This window comes from Gossypium hirsutum, chromosome D02, assembly GCF_007990345.1.
Source record: "Gossypium hirsutum isolate 1008001.06 chromosome D02, Gossypium_hirsutum_v2.1, whole genome shotgun sequence".
NCBI classification, from domain to species: domain Eukaryota; kingdom Viridiplantae; phylum Streptophyta; class Magnoliopsida; order Malvales; family Malvaceae; genus Gossypium; species Gossypium hirsutum.
In genome coordinates this window covers 62,731,712-62,753,193 of record NC_053438.1, presented here as the reverse complement: position 1 = coordinate 62,753,193, position 21,482 = coordinate 62,731,712, and the positions used below count along the sequence as shown (strand labels likewise).

General features: G+C 33.5%; 2 protein-coding genes and 1 long non-coding RNA gene across 3 annotated transcripts; 2 read left to right on the top strand and 1 right to left on the bottom strand.

Moving 5' to 3' along the window:
* The first annotated feature begins 3,926 nt into the window (after positions 1-3,926).
* LOC107909601 (uncharacterized) lies at positions 3,927-4,559 on the top strand. The gene is made up of 3 exons (XR_001687282.2): positions 3,927-3,979; positions 4,080-4,151; positions 4,455-4,559. It is a non-coding gene; the product is annotated as an uncharacterized lncRNA (long non-coding RNA).
* An 853-nt stretch (positions 4,560-5,412) lies between these two features.
* LOC107944102 (uncharacterized) lies at positions 5,413-9,092 on the top strand. The gene is made up of 7 exons (XM_016835159.2): positions 5,413-5,768; positions 6,135-6,250; positions 6,323-7,531; positions 7,639-7,903; positions 7,985-8,569; positions 8,680-8,704; positions 8,817-9,092. Exons 1-7 carry the CDS (start codon positions 5,413-5,415, stop codon positions 9,090-9,092), a joined length of 2,832 nt encoding a protein of 943 aa, XP_016690648.1.
* A 3,350-nt stretch (positions 9,093-12,442) lies between these two features.
* Positions 12,443-20,497, bottom strand: LOC107944104 (disease resistance protein RPV1). Its single transcript, XM_041088965.1, has 5 exons — positions 19,814-20,497; positions 15,651-16,794; positions 15,286-15,576; positions 13,616-15,187; positions 12,443-13,302 (listed from the first exon to the last, which is right to left on the bottom strand). Exons 1-5 carry the CDS (start codon positions 20,296-20,298, stop codon positions 12,667-12,669), a joined length of 4,128 nt encoding a protein of 1,375 aa, XP_040944899.1. The 5' UTR covers positions 20,299-20,497; the 3' UTR covers positions 12,443-12,666.
* Between the last annotated feature and the right edge of the window lie 985 nt (positions 20,498-21,482).

The window sequence follows — 21,482 nt, the reverse complement described above, 5'->3', positions numbered from 1 at the left end:
GGTAACCTTAGTCGTCGAAATGAGATGCCCCTTACTCCTATTCATATTTGCGAAATTTTTGATGTGTGGGGCATCGATTTTATGGGTCCTTTTATTTCTTTTTTTGGTAATTTTTATATACTCTTAGCTGTTGATTATGTTTCTAAGTGGATAGAGGCGAAAGTCACTCGTAATGATAATGCTAAAACTGTGGTTGACTTTCTTAAAAGTTCTATCTTTTCCAGGTATGGAACTCCACGAGCATTAATCAGTGATAGAGGAACTCATTTTTTCAATAAGCTCGTAAGTGCACTTGTGGAGAAGTACGGAGTGACTCAATGAATTTCTACCGCTTACCATCCACAGACAAACGGACAGGCTAAAGTGTCGAATCGAGAAATGAAGTCCATCTTGGAGAAGACTGTTAAACCAAACAGAAAGGATTGGAGCTTGAGATTGAATGACGCACTTTGGGCTTATAGGACAGCTTACAAAGGACCAATAGGCATGTCACCTTATCGACTTGTTTTTGGTAAACTGTGCCATCTCCCGGTCGAATTAGAGCATAAAGCATTTTGGGCAGTTAAGCAGTGTAATATGGAGATGGAGACCGCAGGAAAAGCTCGAAAGTTGGATATTCAGGAACTCGAGAAAATTAGAAACGATGCATATGAAAATGCTTGAGTTTATAAAGAAAAGACGAAGGCGTTCCACGATACGATGATCACTAGGAAGCAGTTTTCAATAGGACAAAAAGTTCTCCTATACGACTCTACCTTAAAAATTTTCGTTAGTAAGCTTCGATCCAAATGGATAGGTCCATTTACTATCACTAATTTATTCTCAAATAGTGCAGTGGAAATTCAAAGCGAAGAAACCCGGAAGTGCTTTAAGGTGAATGGTCAACGATTGAAACCCTTCTACGAGAATTTTCAAACACACACGATTGAGGAGATTGTTCTCGATGAGCCCAGAATTTGAGTAACAGGTCGTCGAGCTAAAGACGTTAAACAAAGCGCTGTTGGGAGGCAACCCAAATTTTCTTTTCCTTTATGCAAATAAAATTTTTGGTAAAATGAAAAATGAAAATGCATGTCAAGGATTAGTTCTGCCTAAGGAAAGACTTGGTACTTAAGTATGTCCATTGTGACTCACCTCTCTTTCCTGGGAACTTACTTGGTGCATTTATCACAACTGTTTTACCAAATCTCGTAATCTTGGTTTTTAATAATTTATTTCTCGAGTTTATAGCTTAGCTAATAAATTTGAAAAAAAATTCCTATTATTATTTATTTTTACTATTTTATTTTATTTTCATTTTTTATTTTTGCAGGAAAACATTCCAAGACAAAATTAAATTCCACATGTCAACCCACAAAATTCTTTTTTCAGTTAAGGCCCACTCTACCTACGAGACCGCCCTCCACGACGTTGAAATACATGGGGAGTTTCTTTTTCTCTCTTTCTCCTACTTATCTTTACTTTTATATTTTAAATTACATTGGGACAATGTAAAATAAGTAGGGGGAGGAAATATAAATTGGTTCTAATTTGCTTATCTGTCATCGCTATTTCTGCATGTTTTCGGTAAAAGGTAAAATTTTTCTTTTGATAAATTGGGGATGGTACACTTATGGTTTGACCTATTTAGCTATTTAGTTCTTTACACATAAACTTTTCAATAACCTAAACTTCGTAGGTAAGAAATTTTTGGGAATTAAGAGTTTGCTTGACTGCCTACTTTTTATCATATGTCAAATTTTTGAATGCAAAAAAAAAACACTCCTCTGATACGAATGTTAAGAGTGAAAAATTGGGGTTGTACATCGGGCTGAGCAAGCGGAATGTAGTGCTTGGGTTGTCATTACATCTCGCGTAAAAAGGTTCGTGTGGCTGCCCAATTTCTTTGCACTCATTCCGCAAACAAGTTATCATGAGTAAGGCGAAATAACCCGCTTAGAGATGTCCGAATTGAGTAACCGAAACATGGTGCTTGGGTTGTCATCATGCCTCGCATCAAAAAATTCGATAATGTCCTAAGTACAAAAATAAATAAATAAAATAATAAAATGAAAGGTAAGTCTATCAAGCTCTCATAAATTCTGAAATATATTTACTTACTTATTAGGCTAGGTTATATGAGATGTTAATGTGCTATGATTAAATTGTTGAATTGTGTAATCTATGAGGGTCAAGTCCTATTTTGGAGGAAATTTTTCCTTTTGCAGAAACATACAAAATGCTCGAGGACTAGCATAAGCTAAGTAGGGGGGATTTGATTAAATGCTAAAGTTACATATTTTATGTAATTAAATTGGTTAATTTATGAGAATGCACCACTAATTTAGCCATATTTATTGAATTTTGTGCAGGAATGCAATTTGGGGCTAAATAGAAGAAAAAAGAAACAATTGGGCCAAATTAAAGAAAGAAGCAAAGAAGGAGGGCCAAAGTAGAATTTTTCCAATATTAATTAGCTGGAAATTTTGTTGACTTAGTGGGGGAGATTATTTTGGGATATTTTTTGTCATGGAATATTTTTATTTTTATTTTTCCTTGATTTCCTATGACTAGTTAGCTCCTAATTTAGTAAATCCCCTAGTATAAATAGAGCTTGTATTGTTCATTAATTCATCAATCAAAAAATATTTTAGCTTTTATCTCTCAATTCTCTCCTTTCTCACGTAGCCTTTGTTATTTCTTAGTTTGTCTTCCTTCAATTTATTAGTTCCAGTAACCAACCATCCATTTCACCTTTATTTTCAACTTTTCACAAATTTATTTATTGTTTTTAGTTTCTTTAACTTTCAATTCCCAAAACTTCCAGCTTGTTACTATTTATCATTTACAACTCCTTTTTCAAAATCTATTTTCAAACCACCCCACTTTAATATATTCCAACCCCCATACTCAATCACATCACCTATCTTTTCACCCTCTCTACCTTATTAAATTTATCAAATACCAACATGTCCCAAACCTTAGCTAACTAAACCCATTTTCAGCTTTAGGCCAAAATTAGCCTCGTCAAAACCCGTGAGTTACGAACCCGAGCCATTTAACTCCTAAAATTCCAGTACTTAATACTTCTCCGGATTAAGAGTATGATTTTGTTAGCTCATAAAGTCAGATCAACACTATGTCAAAAAAGACGTCGTTTGATTTAGTGAGATTAGACGTACAGTTGGAATTCCGAAAGGAACGTTTCTAATCGGTTTTCTGTGAACACATTGGCGTGCCAAATGGAGATTGTTGTTTGGTTCCGTCAAGGGAAGTAGTAACCGGATTTAAATGTCCCACGCGGTTGAGGGCATTGGTTCGAGCTAGGCTCTTCTGGAACGCAAAGCTGCCGGAGTTCTAAATCATGAAAGTTTCGTGGTTGTTCGATCAGTAAGAGTTAGTTATTGGACGTTCCATAACTAATTTACACAAGGAAGAGTTGGTGCCCGAGGCGTCCTTGGTAGCTATAACTAGCTTATTAGAAAAGAGGAGTTCATCCAATTTCGAGGATCGATTCAAAAACGAAGAAAATTCGTGTCTAAAGCTGAGCTCATTCTAATTAATTTTTCTTAATATTTATTTCACGGTTTTTATTATTCTGTTTTCAAGTTTTACTTTTGACGTTATTTTTCTGTTAATTTCAGGTTTTCAAATTTTTATCCCCTCGAACGTCTTGGGCACGACAGCTGCCCCAATATAAATCTGGTCAAGCGAGCAACAATTTACAGTAAACCAGTCTCTGAGGGATCGATCCTACTCCCTATACTGCATAATTTGCAAACTAAGGCGTAGGTTTATATTGGTTGATTGGACACCCATCAATAACTTATGTGGTGACATGGTCGATGACTGAAACCATATCAAAATTTCTCTTCAGTTTGCCTGAGCATGGCATATTTACGCCGCATACTAAGCCGTTTATTGGACTCAGGTCATTGGCAAGGCTTTTGTTCTTGATGAGATAATCAATTACATTCAATCACTACAGGGTCAGGTTGAGGTGTGTGTTTCCTTCTGCTTATCTATCATTGTATTTAATTTACATTTTGCCCCCAGTAATCTCGAACTTTTATTCTGAAATATTATTACTGCTGTTGCAGTTCTTGTCAATGAAGCTTGAAGCAGTTAATTCAAGAATGAATCCTACCATTGAAGTATTTCCTCTTAAAGATGTTAGTATTTAATCTATTGTTGACTTTGTTGTTTTATTTAATTACTTCAATTTATGTTTTCTAGTTGCTACCATATACACATGCTTTCTATGTTGAAGTTTCAGTTTTCTAAAGTTAGATGCTTGCAAGTCATCTCGAACTTGCTTAGGTAGTCCCTGAACTGCTTTGTGTTGAATGAAATAATTCCATTCAACAGCAGCGTTGACCATGTTAGGGGGAAAAACTTTGGAATGTTTCATTGAGGAGATTCTTTTCTTTTTCCCCAGACTTACATCTGCTATAACAATTGCTTTGTCATTTCAGTATGGCCAACAAACGTTTGATGCTACTGGAATGGCATTTGGTCCACAAGCAACGAGGGAATACATTCGCGGTGTATCACCAGAGTGGTTGCATATTCGTGGTGGTTTCAAAAGAACAACATAATCTCAATAGTTCATTGTCAATCAGCAATAAGAACATTAATTTCCCAATGAATCCTCTCCTTCAGTCAAACCCAAAGAAGCATATTACATCCTGGTAAAACCAGAAAGACACTCTATTTTCATTCTCAACATGAGGCATTGAGCTCTAAAAGAATGCTAAAGTCAGTACCTGAACATCTTGATTGTTGTGTTTGGGAGAATGTGTTCTTTTTCTTCATATATTGTTGAGATCGTGTGTTTAAGATTGCTGCCATTTAATTTTTTCTGTTGCTAATAATTCTCATTGACTTTAGGAGCTTAGTTTTTGATTTGTTTGGAATATTGTTACCAGATTTTTAACAATTTTTTTAGAACCTCTTTTTTCTATTTTTAGTCTTGAATTTTTTGTATTTAAACCGTTGAGGTGCAAATCAATTATTAATTCCAGTCTTCAATTATTTTCTATCTTAAAACTTTCTTTCTCTTCTTTCTGCTTAAAATCTCTCGATCAACCATCAAAGTTCGAGTTCTAATCACCAACAAATTGGTATCAGAGCTATTTTCTTGAGGGATCTGTGAGGTTATTTACGTGTTAAGATAGAAGGGGGTCCAGTTTTTCAGTTGCTGTACCACCAGTCTTCGATGGAGACAATTACCAGATGTGGGCAGTTCGCATGGAGACTTACCTAGAGGCTTTAGATATTTGGAAACCTGTAGAAGAGGATTACGAGGTCCCACCTCTTCCAGCAAATCCTACTGTGGCACAGATTAAAGCACAAAAAGAAAAGAAGACAAGGAAATTAAAGGCAAAAGCTTGCTTATTTGCAGCTGTGTCTCAAATAATTTTCACATGAATAATGTCTCTGAAATCAGCAAAGGAAATCTGGGATTACCACAAGGCTGAGTATAAAGGAGATGAGAGGATTCGTGGATTGAAAGTCCTGAATCTAATCAGGGATTTCGAGTTACAGAAGATGAAGGAGTCTGAGTCAGTGAAAGAATATTCTGACAGACTTCTCAGCATTGCCAACAAGGTGAGATTGCTTGGTTCTGAGTTGAACAACTCTAGAATCGTAGAAAAGCTACTGATCACTATTTCAGAGAAGTTTGAAGCCACCATTACTACTCTGGAGAACACCAAAGACCTGTCAAAGATCTCTCTTGCAGAGCTCTTGAATGCTTTACAAGCACAAGAGCAAAGAAGATCCATGAGGTAAGAGGGAGTGATAGAAGGGGCCTTACCTATCAAGCATCAAGACAACAACAGGTATAAAAAGAAGAAAAAATTTAAGAACCAGTCGACAAGTGGAGAAAATTCATCAGGCAATTATCAAAAGAGCAAAAGAGAAGGTGTCAAGAAATCCTACCCACCTTGTCACTATTGTGAGAAGAAAGGTCATCCACCATTCAAATGTTTGAAAAGACCTGACGCCAAATGCTACAAATGTAATCAACTTGGACATGAAGCAGTGATTTGCAAGGTGAAAGGCCAGATGCAAGAAGTAAATACATAGGTAGCTGATCAAGAAGAAGAAGAAGAAGAAGATCAATTGTTCGTGGTTACTTGTTTCTCAGGCAGAAAATCAAGTGAGAGCTGGTTAATTGATAGTGGGTGCACAAATCACATGACGTATGACAAGGAGCTCTTCGAGGAATTGAGAAACACTGAAGTCAAAAGAGTGAGGATTGGAAATGGTGAGTACTTGGAAGTCAAGTGAAAAGGCACAGTAGCTATTACAAGCTATGAAGGTACAAAATTCATTTCAGATGTTTTGTTTGTACCTAAAATTGATCAAAATCTCTTAAGTGTTGGTCAGTTATTGGATAAAGGCTATAAAGTGCTATTTCACAATAAGCAGTGCCTGATCAAAGATGCTAATGGCAAAGGCTTGTTCAATGTCAAAATGAAGGGAAAAATTTTTGCTCTTAATCCAATGGAAAATGAGCAGATGACTTTTAAATCCAGAGTTAGTGCTACTGAGACTTGGCACAAGAGACTTGGGCACATTCACCATCGAGGATTACTTCAAATGCAGATGAAGAATCTGGTGGAAGGACTTACAGACATTGATGATGATTTACCTCATTGTCGAGCTTGCAAATTTGGGGAACAACATAGACAACCCTTTCCTAAACAAGCCTGGAGAGCCTCGAAGAAGTTACAGCTTGTTTTTACTGATCTTTGTGGTCCTCAGAGAACGCCTTCGTTAAATGGTAACCTCTATTACATAGCCTTTATCGATGATCTAACAAGAATGTGTTGGATTTTTTTGTTGAAGAAAAAATTAGAAGTTGCTGGTGTGTTCTGGAAATTCAAAGCTAGAGTTGAGAATGGAAGTGGATGCATGATTCAGATTTTAAGATCTGATAATGGCAAGGAGTACACTTCAGAAACCTTTAATAGGTTTTGTGAAGAGGCTGGAATTGAGCATCAATTGACGGCGCCATACACTCCACAACAAAATGGAGTCAGTGAAAGGAGGAACAGATTAATAATGGAGATGACTCGATGTATGCTTCATGAGAAGAATCTTCCAAAAGGCTTTTGGGGAGAAGTTGCAAACACTGCTGTGTTCTTACAAAATAGGATTTCAACAAAAGCTGTGAAGGATCAGACGCCATTTGAAGCTTGGTATGGTTACAAACCTTCTTTAAAGTTTCTTAGAGTGTTTGGCTGCCTGTGTTTCACTTGCATTCCACAGGTCAAGCGTGATAAGCTTGACAAAAAGGCAGAAGCTGGCATTTTTGTTGGGTATAGCACTGTATCTAAAGCTTACAGAGTCTTTCAACCACACACTGGACGTGTTATTGTGAGCAGAGATATTTACTTTGTTGAAAATGAGCAATGGAATTGGGAAGGCTCGACCAAGACGAACCAAACTTATAGTGCACCAAATCATTTTACCATTGGCAACACATTAGAAGAGCTTGAAGATGAAGGGCAAGATGTTTTGGCTGATGATGCACCTGTCAAAGGTACAAGGCTGCTCTTCAACATTTACCAAAGATGTAACATGGCTATTTGTGAGCTTGCAGGGTATCATGATGCAAAAAACAGTCAACATTGGATGGCTGCAATGAAGGAGGAGCTTTCGATGATCGAGAAAAAAAAACTTGGGAGTTGGTTGATCGACCTCTGGACAGAAAGATAATTGGAGTAAGATGGGTGTTCAGAACGAAACTAAATCCCGATGGTTCAGTTAACAAATTCAAAGCAAGACTTGTTCTGAAGGGATATGCACAAGTCTTTAGAGTCGATTATTCAGAAACATTTGCACTTGTTGTCAGGCTTAACACTGTAAGGTTGCTGTTTGCTCTTACTGCACAAAAGAACTGGAAAGTTTTTCAGTTAGATGTTAAATCTGCATTCCTAAATTGAGTCTTGCAAGAAGAAATATTTGTCGAGCAACCTGAAGGTTTTATAAGCAGAGACAATGAAGACAAAGTTTACTTGTTGAAGAAGGCTCTGTATGGCCTAAAACAAGCTCCACGAGCATGGAATAGCAGAATTGATGATCATTTGGTGGGTCTTGGTTTTCAAAAAAGTCAATTTGAGCTCACACTGTATGTCAAGCATGAAGGTACAAACACTTTAGTCATTTCTGTTTATGTAGATGACTTATTGATTACAGGGAGCAATATCGATCAAGTTAATCAGTTCAAATTGGAAATGAAAAAGGTCTTCGAAATGACAGACCTTGGTCTGATGTCTTATTTCCTTGACATTGAGATCAAACAAAACCAAAATGAAGTGTTCATCTGTCAAAGAAAGTATGCAAAGGAGATACTTAGAAAATTTCATATGGAAGATTGCAAAGCAATGAGTACTCCTATGAATCAAAAAGAGAAGCTAATCAAAGATGATGGTTCTGCCAAAGTCATTGAAGCTGAGTTCAGGAGTTTAGTAGGTTGTCTAATGTACTTAGCAGCAACCAGACCCGACATCTTGAATGATGTAAGTATTCTCTCCAGATTCATGCATTGTCCCAATGAGACCCACATGAGAGATGCAAAGTTTTTAAAGCACAGGGAATTGAATTTGATTGGTTTCTCTGATAGTGATTGGGGTGGCTCAATTGATGATATGAAGTGTACCTCTGGTTATTATTTTTGCCTTGGATCAGGCATGTTCTCTTGGAGCTCGAAGAAGTAAGAATCTGTAGCTCAATCCACTGCTGAGGCAGAATTTGTGGCTGCAACAACAATAGTTAACCAAGCTCTCTGGTTAAGGAAGATTCTTGTTGATCTAAACATGGAGTAGAAGCAAAGCACAGAGATTCTAGTTGATAACCAAGCTGCCATTGCAATCTCTAACAATCCAGTCTTTTATGGGAAGACTAAGTATTTCAACATCAAGTTATTTTTTGTTCGAGAAGTTCAAAAGAGTGGTGATGTGTCTCTTTGTTACTGCAAATCTGAAGATCAAATTGCAGATATCTTCACCAAACCATTGCATTTAGCAAGTTTGAAAGCTTCAGGAAGAAACTTGGAGTTTGCAGCATCTAAACAAGGAGGAGTGTTGAGATCATGTGTTTAAGATTGCTGCCATTTAATTTGTTCTGTTGCTAATAATTCTCCTTGACTTTAGGAGCTTAGTTTTTGATTTGTTTGGTATATTGTTACCAGATTTTTAGCAGTTTTTTAGAACCTCTTTTTTCTATTTTTAGTCTTGAATATTTTGTATTTAAACCGTTTAGGTGCAAATCAATTATTAATTCTAGTCTTCAATTATTTTCTATCTTAAAACTTCCTTTCTCTTCTTTCTGCTTCAAATCTCTCGATCAACCATCAAAGTTCGAGTTCTAATCACCAACATATATGAAATGTCAGCCTTGTCTGTACTAATACCTGAACAGAATCTCCTAGAATGATTTATCATTGGGTGTACAAGAAAGTTGCTTGTTCAGAATTACTGTCTGATGCTAACATGTTGAATCAACTTTGTTTTAGTGTCTTGTTAGTTAAAAAGTTGAAATTGTGATAAATAAATAAAGCCAGTTTACTGTTATCTTTTATTTTCCCTGAGCTAGTAACAGTTATAATCCTAAACAACAAATTACATGATGAGTTTCTGCATTCTTCTCAGTATTTTTCCCTACTTCATACTATTGATGGGTATTGGTTTAAGGGAAAACTAGTATGATTGCCATATTTATATTTTCCAAGAGGAAAAAGTGGCACATTCAAAGTTCAAACGACTGAAACCTTTTACTTCCTGCAACCAAGGATGCAGATTTCGATATCCGATTTCAAATTTATTGATTATAAAACAAGATTTGAATCCAATGATGTTCTAACCATCTATATATATTTACACAAATTAATAAATAACTTTTAATAACGTAATAAAAATATTTTACCAAATTAAATATAATTAAAATGATAGTTTGAACATCACGAATCTACGAATCAAAATCTAAACTGTTTTGTTCCCCAATCTTCAACACTGACCGCTAGATCGACTTGAATCTAAGGTATGTTCTACTCGTTGATGGGTACTGATCAACTATATCGATCATCGAATCGTCACTTGGAGCTCTCTAACTGGGCTTAAAAAAGATTTAATAGCCCAGTGATTTAAATAAATTTTTTTGAATAGTTCAGTGGCTATTTTGTAACTTTTTGAAGTTAAGTGACTAAAATGTAAACCAACTATAAATTAAGTTTACCATTATTTTTATTGTGTAGAAGATTAGTTGGATAGTAACTCCTCTTATATATAGGATCGTAACTCCTCTTATATATATAGGAGGAAGTGAGACACTGAAACGAGACACACAAAATTTTAGATTTGTTGTTGATTGTGTTTGGAATTCTAAAAGTACTTTTTAACATTAGAAGTAATGAAGAACACCTAACTTTTGAGGTTAAAACTATTATTGAAAAATGATTTTCTATTCAAGCTTAAAAATTGAAATTTAGTTACTTATGATTTTTTGTGTTTTGAAATAAAATTATCAAAATATCCTTATTTATATTAGTTATTTAAAATGTATTTAAAATTTTAGAATTTATATTTTATGTATCATTACTTAGATTAAACTATTTAAATATTATTTATCATTATATTTAAATTTTTGTAATATTTTATGCATCATTAATTTTACAACTAATTTATATTAATTACTTAAAAATATTTAAAATTTATATTCCATGTATAGGTATATTAAATTATTTAAATATAATTTAAATTAATTATTTTTTACTTTTCCATATCATGTCTAAAATAAACATTTTAACTCCCCATCCCAATTTTTTACCGCAATACAAAATGTTTTAACAAACTGCACTTTTCCACAACATTTATTAACTCCAATAACAATTGATAACTGACCCTTAATCCTGAATCTTTTTTTGGCGAGAGAGACTCACTCTCCTTTTAACTTGCTTTTGTGTTTTATTTTCGACAAAAAATTTCTTTTATTATTGGCTTTATTCACAAATTAGTATTTGAATTATATCCGTTTTTCCACATTAGTACTTAAATTTTTTATCCCATTTTGATACTTGAACTTTGCAGCGTTACTCGTTTTGATATTTAAAAACTAATTATGTTAAAAAGGATGGTCAATCAAAACATGCCATGTCATCAATGACATGGTAGGTTAACTAGTGACATGACACATTGATCAATGATATGGCAAGTTAATTGGGGATGTGGCAAGTTGACTTGTTGTTGACCAATGCTGACTTATAAAAAAATTATAAATTATAAAAAATATTTTTAAAAACTTGTAAAAATTATAAAATAATAAAATTTTGTAAACATTCTTTAAAAGTTATTAATTTCCATGTTGATAATAATTTCTTCTAATGACTTGAAAATTACGTACAATATACTCCGTTTCACTAAACGAAGAAAATTCGGTGAAAGAAGGGATTGGGTTAGATGTATCACAAACCACAATCTACACTTATAATTTTAATGTATTGTACGTGTTTGCAAAAATATTTCATTAAAAGTAATTATTATCACCATGGAAACTAAAAGGAGTGAATATCCGTGGAAATTATTCATTTTTAACCATTTTTGTACAATTTTAAAGATTTTTTTGGTAGTATTTAAATATTTTTAAATAATTTATATATATGTTCATATCTTTTTAAATAATTTTTTACAAGCTATTTTCATTTTAAATATTTCTTTTATACTTTTTAATGATTTTTTACCCATCAATTGCTTGTCAACCTAAGCCAAAGAGGGTCAAAGATTAGTCAATGCTCGGTCAACGTAGACCACCGTGGGTCAATACAGGGTCAATGTTAGTCAATACCAAGTCAACTTGATCAATGTGCCATGTCATCAATGATGTGACATATTTTGATTTGACTTTTTTTATTTTATTAACTTTTGAGTATCAAAACGAGTATGATGCAAAACTCAAATATCAAATTGATATAAAAAATATTTAAGTATCAATGTGGGAAAATAAGTATAGCTCAAGGGTTAAATTGTGAATAAAGCCTTTATTATTTCCTTAGTCAATCTTTTGTTATGAATAGCTAAGAAATTAATTAGCTTAGGGGGTAAATCAAGCTCGGGTATAAGATTATAAGATTAAAGTTTATGTTTTAGTTTTCATGTTTTGTTATTTATTCATTCTTCGATTTAAGAGATAAGAGAAAATCATCTCTTAAGTATTATTTTTTATTTTGATTCAAGAAGGGCCCCTTATCTAATATTTAAATTAATACATAGTTAATAAAGATAGATTGATTCGTAATTGTCCTTTTATTCTAATCACAAGAACAAGTTGGCATAGTTTGAGTGAAAAAACAATTAAGTTATGTTATGGGGTAAATATCCTAATATAAACAACCGCTCAATTGAGTCCGCTAATTAAAGTTGAATTTTTTTAGATCATAAAGTTATTAACAGATCAAATATATCGAATATATAAAATCTAATTTATTGAATAGTCCTGAGTGAAAAATAATTAGGTTATGTTATAGGATTAAAGTTGCTACTTTAGGGCTTGAATATGCCCATAACTAATTTTATTGTCACCCTCGTCTTTAAACTCACTAAAATCTATTTCATTATCCATCAAAATGGATCCTAAGAATGTATACTGCGTTCAACTTGAGTGAAGTGAAATAACAGAAATCTCTCATGATTTTACGCTTAACCTCCCGCACCAACTGCAGCACGATTTGATTGGGCGACGTTTTTGTTTCTTACTTGGGAGTTGAAGCTCTTCTTCTATTTCATGGCTGCAGTTGGATTGGTGATCAATTCCATCATTTTCTTCAAGAGAGCTGAAAAACTTGGCTAATTTTTCTGATACAGACTGCTGGTTCTCATCCAGTGAATCTTCATCGCCACCATAATCATCATCGTTTTCATAAACTAGAAAAATCCCAGCTTTCTTCAGCTCTATGCCTGGTACGTAGGGCGGGTTTCGCCTGGTCACTTTAATCTTAAAACCATCCTTCAACATGGAAACCAAGGGATATCGACACAAGTGAACATTGTCTAGGTTGGTTCTAGGTACCCCAATTAAGTTCAATGCAGTGGTCATTATTGCCTCCTCGCCATTGAAGATCTGTGCTTCAACGTCCGGCACGACAGGCAGTTGGTATCTCAGCTCATCTGGATTATGATGGTTAATGGAAACAACAACCGCGATTATCACCCCAGTGAGATCACGGGTTTTGTGGCTTGAAAAGGTAACCATATCTTGTGTAAACCAATCTGGAATTCTACTTCCAGGCATGCTTAGATTTCTCAGATTCTTGAGATAAACCTGCAAAATTAGTTGCATCAATATTCAAAAGCTCCATCCCAAACGTGATTTATTTGCTAATTATTATTTGAAAAAACTCAATAAAAAATATTATATATAATATCTATTTATACCATATTTAAGTTCTTCACAAAATTGGAAAAATATTAATTAGTGTGTTTTTATCTTGAAACTTGAATCTAAACATTAAGGTGAGATGATAAATATACTACATGGAAAGATTATAAAAAGATGTTTTGCCATTATAAATATACCAAGATTAATAAACTGAAGGTGCATTAAATATAAACTTTCTAAAAGAAAGAAAACTAACCTTAGAGAGTCTTTTCTTTGCTGCTGAAGCGCAGGTACTGCAGTTACTCATGTACAATTCTCTCAAGGACGTTAAGGACTCAAGGCCTGGCAAATCTACCAATTTCTCACAGTTTGTAAGGTTTAATTCTTGTAAGCCCTTTACATTGGAAAGATCAGATAATGTCGCCAATGATATACAGTTTGCAAGATCCAACTTCTCCAAACTAGAGGGAAGTGGAGGCAGGGACTGAAGCTTTTCACATTTGGGCAGCTTGAGATCTCTTAGAAGTGACAGTCCCCTTAGACTTGATGGTAGTTTATAAAAATCATTGCTACCCAAATCCAGAATCTCTATTGTTGCCAGCTTCTCAAAATCATCTGCGATTTCACCACATATTCTCCAGGCCCGAGCATCAAGTTCTTGCAGCGATAAGAGATTCGTGAAAGATGCTGGCAACGTTACAAATGATGAATTTGGTTGCTCTTGCTTGTTGGGATCCTTTCTCATGTTCAGCACCATCAAACATGTGAGCATGCCAAAGCTTTCTGGTAATTCTGTCACAGCAGTTTCCTCCATATACAAATGATGCAATGACTTCAAATTTCCCATTGAGGATGGAAGTTTATGAAGCTTTCTACACTTGTTCAATCTTAACTCGATGAGATTTTCCAACTTCCCAAAAGACTCTGGCAACTCAGTAATACTGGCATTGGATATTTTGATAAAAGTGAGAGCCAACAAGCCCCCAGTTGAATCTGGCAGAGATTCAAGTGAAGTGCAATTCAATATCTCAAGCCTCTCAAGTAATCTCAAATCACCAATCTGACTTGGGAGACACGTAATTGATGTGCCTTCTATTTCAAGTTCCACTGAAGAAACCAGTCCTCGAATTGAGTCTGGCAATTTCCGCATCTGTATGCCTCCAACATTCAAGCACTTGAGATATGATAAAGAACCGATAGAATTTGGCAACTCTGTGATTGCTTTACCCTTTATGAACAACTCTTTCAATAAGTTGAGATTGCCAACAGTATCAGGAATTGCAGTCAATGATTCGCAAGATATTAAACTTAATTTCTCCAGGCTCTCCAAAGATCCAACAGAATCAGGCAATTCTTGTAATCCAGATCCATCAAGATGAAGTTCCTTCAGAGAAGCTAGCTTTCCTACACATCTTGGCAACTGTTTGATATGTATGCAACGATTTAGGCTCAGTTTTTCAAGTTTCTCGAGACGGTAAATAGATTCTGGCAGCTTCTCGATGCCAGTTCGATTAACATATAGTTCTTTGAGTGACCTCATGCTGCCTATGTCCTCCGGTAATTCCTTCAAATTGGAGCAATCGGTGAGGACAAGGGTTTGAAGGTTTTTCATCCCTGAGGCATCACTTGGAAATTCAACAAGGTTTAAACAGCCTGTCATATCCAAGTGGCGCAAGGAAATTAAAGTACCAACTGACTTGTCAATGTTTATCAGTTTTACACAATACGCAAGAACAATCTTTCGCAGGTTTTTGTGTCCTGATAAATCAGGAAGAGAAGCCAAATGAGGGCAACCACGCAGGTTTATGACCATCAAGTTTTCAGCAACCTGAAACAAACAAATATTGCTTATATATTTCCACAAACTAGCTAGTTACAAGCAGAAGAAAGTAGACAGTGTGTATATATATAACGATATTTCATTACATTGTTAGAGTAAGAGCTCCATAGCTTTTCGATTTTGCTTTCTGAGAGATCAAGGACAGCAAGCTTTTGAGGACAAAAATCAGAAGGAAGAGTTTTCAATGCACATCCTTGCCACTGAAGCCACTTGAGTTCATGAGGAACAAATTTGAACTTTCCTTCCAGTTTCACATGATTCACCTGAAGCAATCTTAGATTAACCATTGATTTAAATGGTTCTGTATGGACTACCACCTGATTCCCATTCTCGACTTTCTTCATGTCCATTACAATACCCTCAATGCTTCTTGTTCCCTATTGTCAATAGTATAACGAAGTAATGTATCGACAGTATCAAATATGCAAGACATTTCTTATATATAATATACCTTGTGATTTTGCAGGACAGTCATGATTTGGTTTCGATCCCAGAGCCTGCTGCGCATTCCAGGATCGTCGTTTTCATTTTGCACAATCTCTTTTCCCATGTCCCTAAGTTGATCATGCATCCAAAGACCATCGCCCTCAGTGAACTTAATCAGTGATTTTTCCTCAAGAACTCTTAACCCTATTTCAGCATTGAAACCACATCCTCTCAATACATCAGTTATGTCCTCTCTCTTGGTATGCAAATCGAGAAAACAGCAGGCTACATCTAGGAATATGCGTTGATTTTCTCTGTCTAGCGCATCGAAGCTTATCTTCAACACATCTTGAAGCTTGTGTGGACGAACATCTCTCAACTTGTTCAAAGCATCTTCCCATTCTGTTACCTTCCTCTTGTCCAACAAAAACGAACCGAACACTTCCAAAGCCAAAGGTAAATTCCCAGTGAGAGCTACAAGTTGCTTGGACAATTGCTCAAACTCTTTTGTTGGTTTCTCTCTTCTGAGCGCATGATAGCTGAAAAGTTCTAGTGCTTGATCAAAGTGCAATTCCCTGACCTCGTAAGTCCAATTTACATAACATTCATTTAAAACTCCTTTATTTCTTGTTGTAATAATGATCCGAATACTGACATCATTTATCCATTTGACTCTTGCACCTAGTCCTAGTGCATTCAGTTGGTTTTCTTGGTCGACATCATCCAGGACAATTAGAACCCTTTTTTCATTAAAATTTTCATTAATAATCTTTCTGATTCTCGAGGCATTAGCATCGACTTCATCCGCAGGAAGATGAAAATTACCAGTGGGACCGAGATCACCAATGAGTTTTTTCTGGAGAGATACTAAACCATCTCCTCGTTTTGAAAGTTCTCTGACATTTGAGATAAAGCTGTGGTGGTCAAAGTGTACGAGTATCTTGTTAAAGACGGCCTTGGCAAGGGTTGTCTTCCCAATCCCGCCAATCCCATGAAGCCCCACAACTTTAATGCCACTGGACTTCACGCCTAAGAGATTTATTAGCTCTGTCACCCGCGTATCCAGTCCAACTGCGCAGGTTGCTACTTCCAAAGGAGTATTTTTCACGTGTTGCAGAACTTCTCTCAGCAGAACCCGAATCAATTCCCTTTCATCTCTGCCAACCAACCTGAATGCACCGTAAAAGTTAGAAGAACCTACTTCGTAAAGAAGAGTTGCATCAAACTATTGCAGCAATGAAAACTTGGGACATCTCAGATAAATGTGTCGAGCCTTTCTTTCTTTTTTTAAAAAATCTGGGGTTTCAATGGCACTTTTGTTTGGGAGATGGAAACAGAACCACCCTTAATTTTATTTTGATTTTGTGTTTTATTGCCTTCATGGGTTGCTAAACTTTTCCTTTTTAGTCAAAGAATTATTTGAAGTTTGATTCTATAAAGTTTGTGAGTTCGAGTTATTCTTAATCTTTTCCTTGTTGTTTGGTATTTGCATGTCTTCTAGTTTAATTACAATTGTTCAAGTTTGTTAAATATTTTACCAGTATTTGATAGCTTAAAATGATTGCCTTATCAATTAAGTATTTAATCAATTGATTGATTTCTAATATTTGTCACGAACTACATCTTTGTTCGTGTAGTGTGAGCGTGCGATCTAACTTAAATAAACCTTGATTGTACGTTTGTTGGTCAGAATTGGATTTTTATTTTGTTCTCAATGCTATTGATAGATTAAATCCTAAACGATTGTTATAGGATTATTTGTCAATAAGGAAAGTAATTAATGATAATTGTCTTGGTTATCGAGAAGGTAAAAAGAGATTAACTTGCTAGACAGTCGTCAGCAACAATAACCAATTTATTAAAAAGCATTGAAATCATTTTTGTATCAAGTATTAAACCTTTGAATGAAACAGAGATTGTTTTATATTTTATTTTTCGATTTCTTTTTACTTTTTTTTAATTTTAGTTTTTAATTTCAAATATCTGTATTTAATTTTTATTTTACTTGTTTATTAAATAAATAAAATTATTACCGAGGATTCAACCCTACTCACAATTAACTACAAAATTTCATTTATTTAAGTAGATTTTATTTTTGTAGGTCTCAACAACCTATCAGCTAACAACTTAAGTTTTGTTACCCTTTTCATATAAAATTTATACTCTCATCATCTCTATTAATAAATTTATAAAAAAAAAAACCCATCAAATTGAAGCTAAAATGTAGATTATAATTATGACATCATAATAAATACACATAACATCGTTATTTATTTTTTAAATAAATAGGTAAAGGACACTTATCCTCTTGAATTTAGTGTAAAGAACACCCACTTATCCCTCTTTAAGTTTAAAATAAAAAAATGATTATATTCTTTTTATTATTTAGTTTTGTTCTAATTTTTTCTGTCTATTTTTAATTATAAAATAATGAAAAATTAATGGCATTAAGATATATTTAATTTTAAAAATTAAATATTTTAAATTTATATTTAAATCAGTTATATATTAATTTATTAAATTTTCATGTAAAATTAATTTAGTTATCTTTATTTAGAAAGTTTTAATGGAAAAGAAATTAACTAAAATAATTTCAATGTTAATATATAATTAAATTAAATTAAATTGAAGTTTTAAATATTTAACATACATCTGCATAAAATAATTTAAAAAGAAATAGAAAGTAAAAACAAAACAAAAGTAAAATATAATTATCATTGATAATAACTTTTAAAACTATTAAGTAGACCTATTTGAGGGTCAAGCTACCTACCTAAGCTTAAAGGTGCACTCGAAACTTGAACAGGGTTAGAACAAAAATATTAAACTTGAAAATGAGCTTGAGCAAAAAAATTAAATTTGTTCAAAATATAGGTCGAACTCAAGCTCTAACATTCAAAGCTAGAGTCTGACTCAACTTGAATATTTTCAAGTTTATGATAATGATATGTTATTTATTTTAGTTTAGTTTATGTATTAAATAAAATTTTCTTTTGATTTTCTAAGATATCTACTGAAGCAAGTCCAGTTATAAACCATCCACGTTTTGTAGGCTTATTAAAGGGGTAAACATTGGCCATGAGTATATTAAGTAATTTATATATCATATAAAATTTAAATATATTATACTATAATGTAAATGTTAAAAATTTTTTAATTGTATACGTTTAGATTTAATAAAAGGAAAAAATATTGATAGTAAAAGATGACAATATATATATAATTACTAAATATTAATTAAAAATAACTATATTTTATTTAATAAAAAATATATAGATAGGCTTAAATGAATCTAGTTAGTCGTTTATAAATATAAATGGTTTTGAACAAAATTTAATGTTCATAGATTAGGACCAAAACCCAATGTCATAAGTTCAAATCCTAAAGAGCGTGATTTCGCTCTTGTTAGGTCGAAAATTACACCAAACTGAAAAAAAAAAATTGAACAGCAATTCGAATTTGACCTCCTTAGATTATATTAAAATTAAAGAATTAAAGGGGTCAATTAAAAAAAGTAAGGTAAATTAATTAATCAAAGGTCCAACTGATCACCACGTTTGTATAGTAAATATGCGGTTACGAATAACCCAGGCAAAGTGATAAAAATTAGACTTAAGATAATTCCAAATAAAAAAACTTCAATCATTTCAAATTTTTTGAGGGTTAGACTTAAGCAACTATACATTATATTAATAGTTAATACCATGCATAGGTCCTTCCTGAATCCAGCCAAACACGGCTCATAAACACTTTATATTAACTAAATTCATTTTATAATCATGCAATAAATTACTTAATAATAAACAAAAATTTCTAATTTTTTTTAAATTATAAGCTAAAATTTGCAATTAATTTCAATTTGTGAGTATGAAAGGCAGTTAAGCGAATTAATTTGAAATATAGATTGTTAACTAAATAAAAACCTAAAACAATCATTAACACTAAATTTAAATTCATCTTTGTAACTTCTTAAATCTCAATAAAATTATTTAAAACCTAAGTTTTTTATAATTTTATCTTAATTTTTTTAAAATTATAAGTCTTTCCTCACTCGCATGGTAGTGTGATTTTTAATTTCTTAAATTTATATCAAAAGCCCTAATGTAATCTACTTTAATATTTAATTAAAATAATTGCAGAAACACGAGAGATTTGAGGTAATTAGTAGATGGAAGGGGAAACGCTTACTTTTTAACGAAACCAGCAAGGGAGCCAACTTTGGCCATGGCTTCCCTCCATTTCTTGGCCTCTTGTTCTCCGAATCTGTTTTCGTGGCTAAAGAAGGCTTCCTTAAAAGGTCCCCCCTGTTTTCGAACATCAGAGGGGTCAACCCCATAGAACACAGGCAGAACCAGTCTCCGGCTCCAGCTATGCAACTCGCAGATCCTCGCCAATTCTTGAAGGCACCAACGGGAGGTAGCGTAATTTTCAGAGAGAATGACAACGAAAGAAGCCGAGTCTTCGATGGCTTCCACCAAACTCGGTGCGATCTCGTCTCCACGTCTCAAAGCGTCATCATCTCGAAAGACTCGCAAGCCTTCTCCCACAAGCGAGCAATACAGGGTGTTGGTGATACCGTGACGAGTATCTTCGCCTCTGAAACTGAGGAACACGTCCCATCGGAGCCTGAAAGACGTCGGAGTTGTGGTTGAAACTACACCGGCGCTCTCCATTTTATTTCTTCTCTCTCTCCTCTTTAGCTTTTCGATCCCACTCAATACCCGTGTCACTTAAGTAACATTAATTACCTATGTCGGTGCGTGCAAAAAGAAGGTGGTCAGATTCATTTGAAGCAGCCATGAGACGAAAAGTATTACATTCGCTCCTTTTACTGGTGACACTGACACTCGGAATACGAGGCCAAGTGAGGAACACGTTTCGGGTTTTTTACAAAATTATTATAAAAAAAATAAAAAATAATTAAAATATTATATTTTTTTATTTACTAAAATATTATAATTTTTTTATTTATTAAAATATACTAAAAAAATATATAGAAAAAAAATCTGACAATAGCCTGATCAGGTCAATCACATTGGCGGTACCAAAGGTGACAAAGAGATTGGCGGCACCAATGGTGCCAAAGGACTAAAATGTAACTTTCTACAGTTTTAAGGACCTGATATGCAAATTTACTATTTTGAATTTTGAAAGTGAATTGCGTGCGCACTAAAATTAAAATGTGGCTAATTATCTTCTAAACCCTCCATATTTATTATTTTCTTTTTATTCCTTTTTAACTCACTTTTTTATTTAATAAACAAGCCCTCAACCTATTTTTGTAGTTAAATAAGCTATTAATTTATGATTTTTATTCGTAAAAACCTTTTATTTTATTATTAAAGTAAATATATTTTACCTAAAGTAAAACTATTTAAAAAAGTAAAAACTAATTCACATTTTATGTATTATTTTGGTAATTTGATGAGAATAGTTTATTTAAAAATTTTACTAAATTTGATGAGAATAGTTTATAATTATAATTTATTTTTTCTATTTGAGTTACATTTATGGGTGATCAGTTTTATTATTACTTCTGGTTTTTCAATAAGGCATGCCTGGTATTCTATTAATTTTTTTAATTAAATCTAATATTAGTTAAATGATAATTAAGATGCTTAGAATTCTAATTAAGTAATAACTCTATTTTAATTTAATAAACTATTCCCATTTAATAACTCTATTTTAAATTAAAATAATACATAAAATGCGAATTAGTTTTTACTTTTTTAAATAGTTTTACTTTAGGTAAAATATATTTACTTTAATAATAAAATAAAGGGCTTTTACAAGTAAAAATCATAGATTAAGAGCTTATTTAACTACAAAAATAGGTTGAGGGTTTGTTTATTAAATA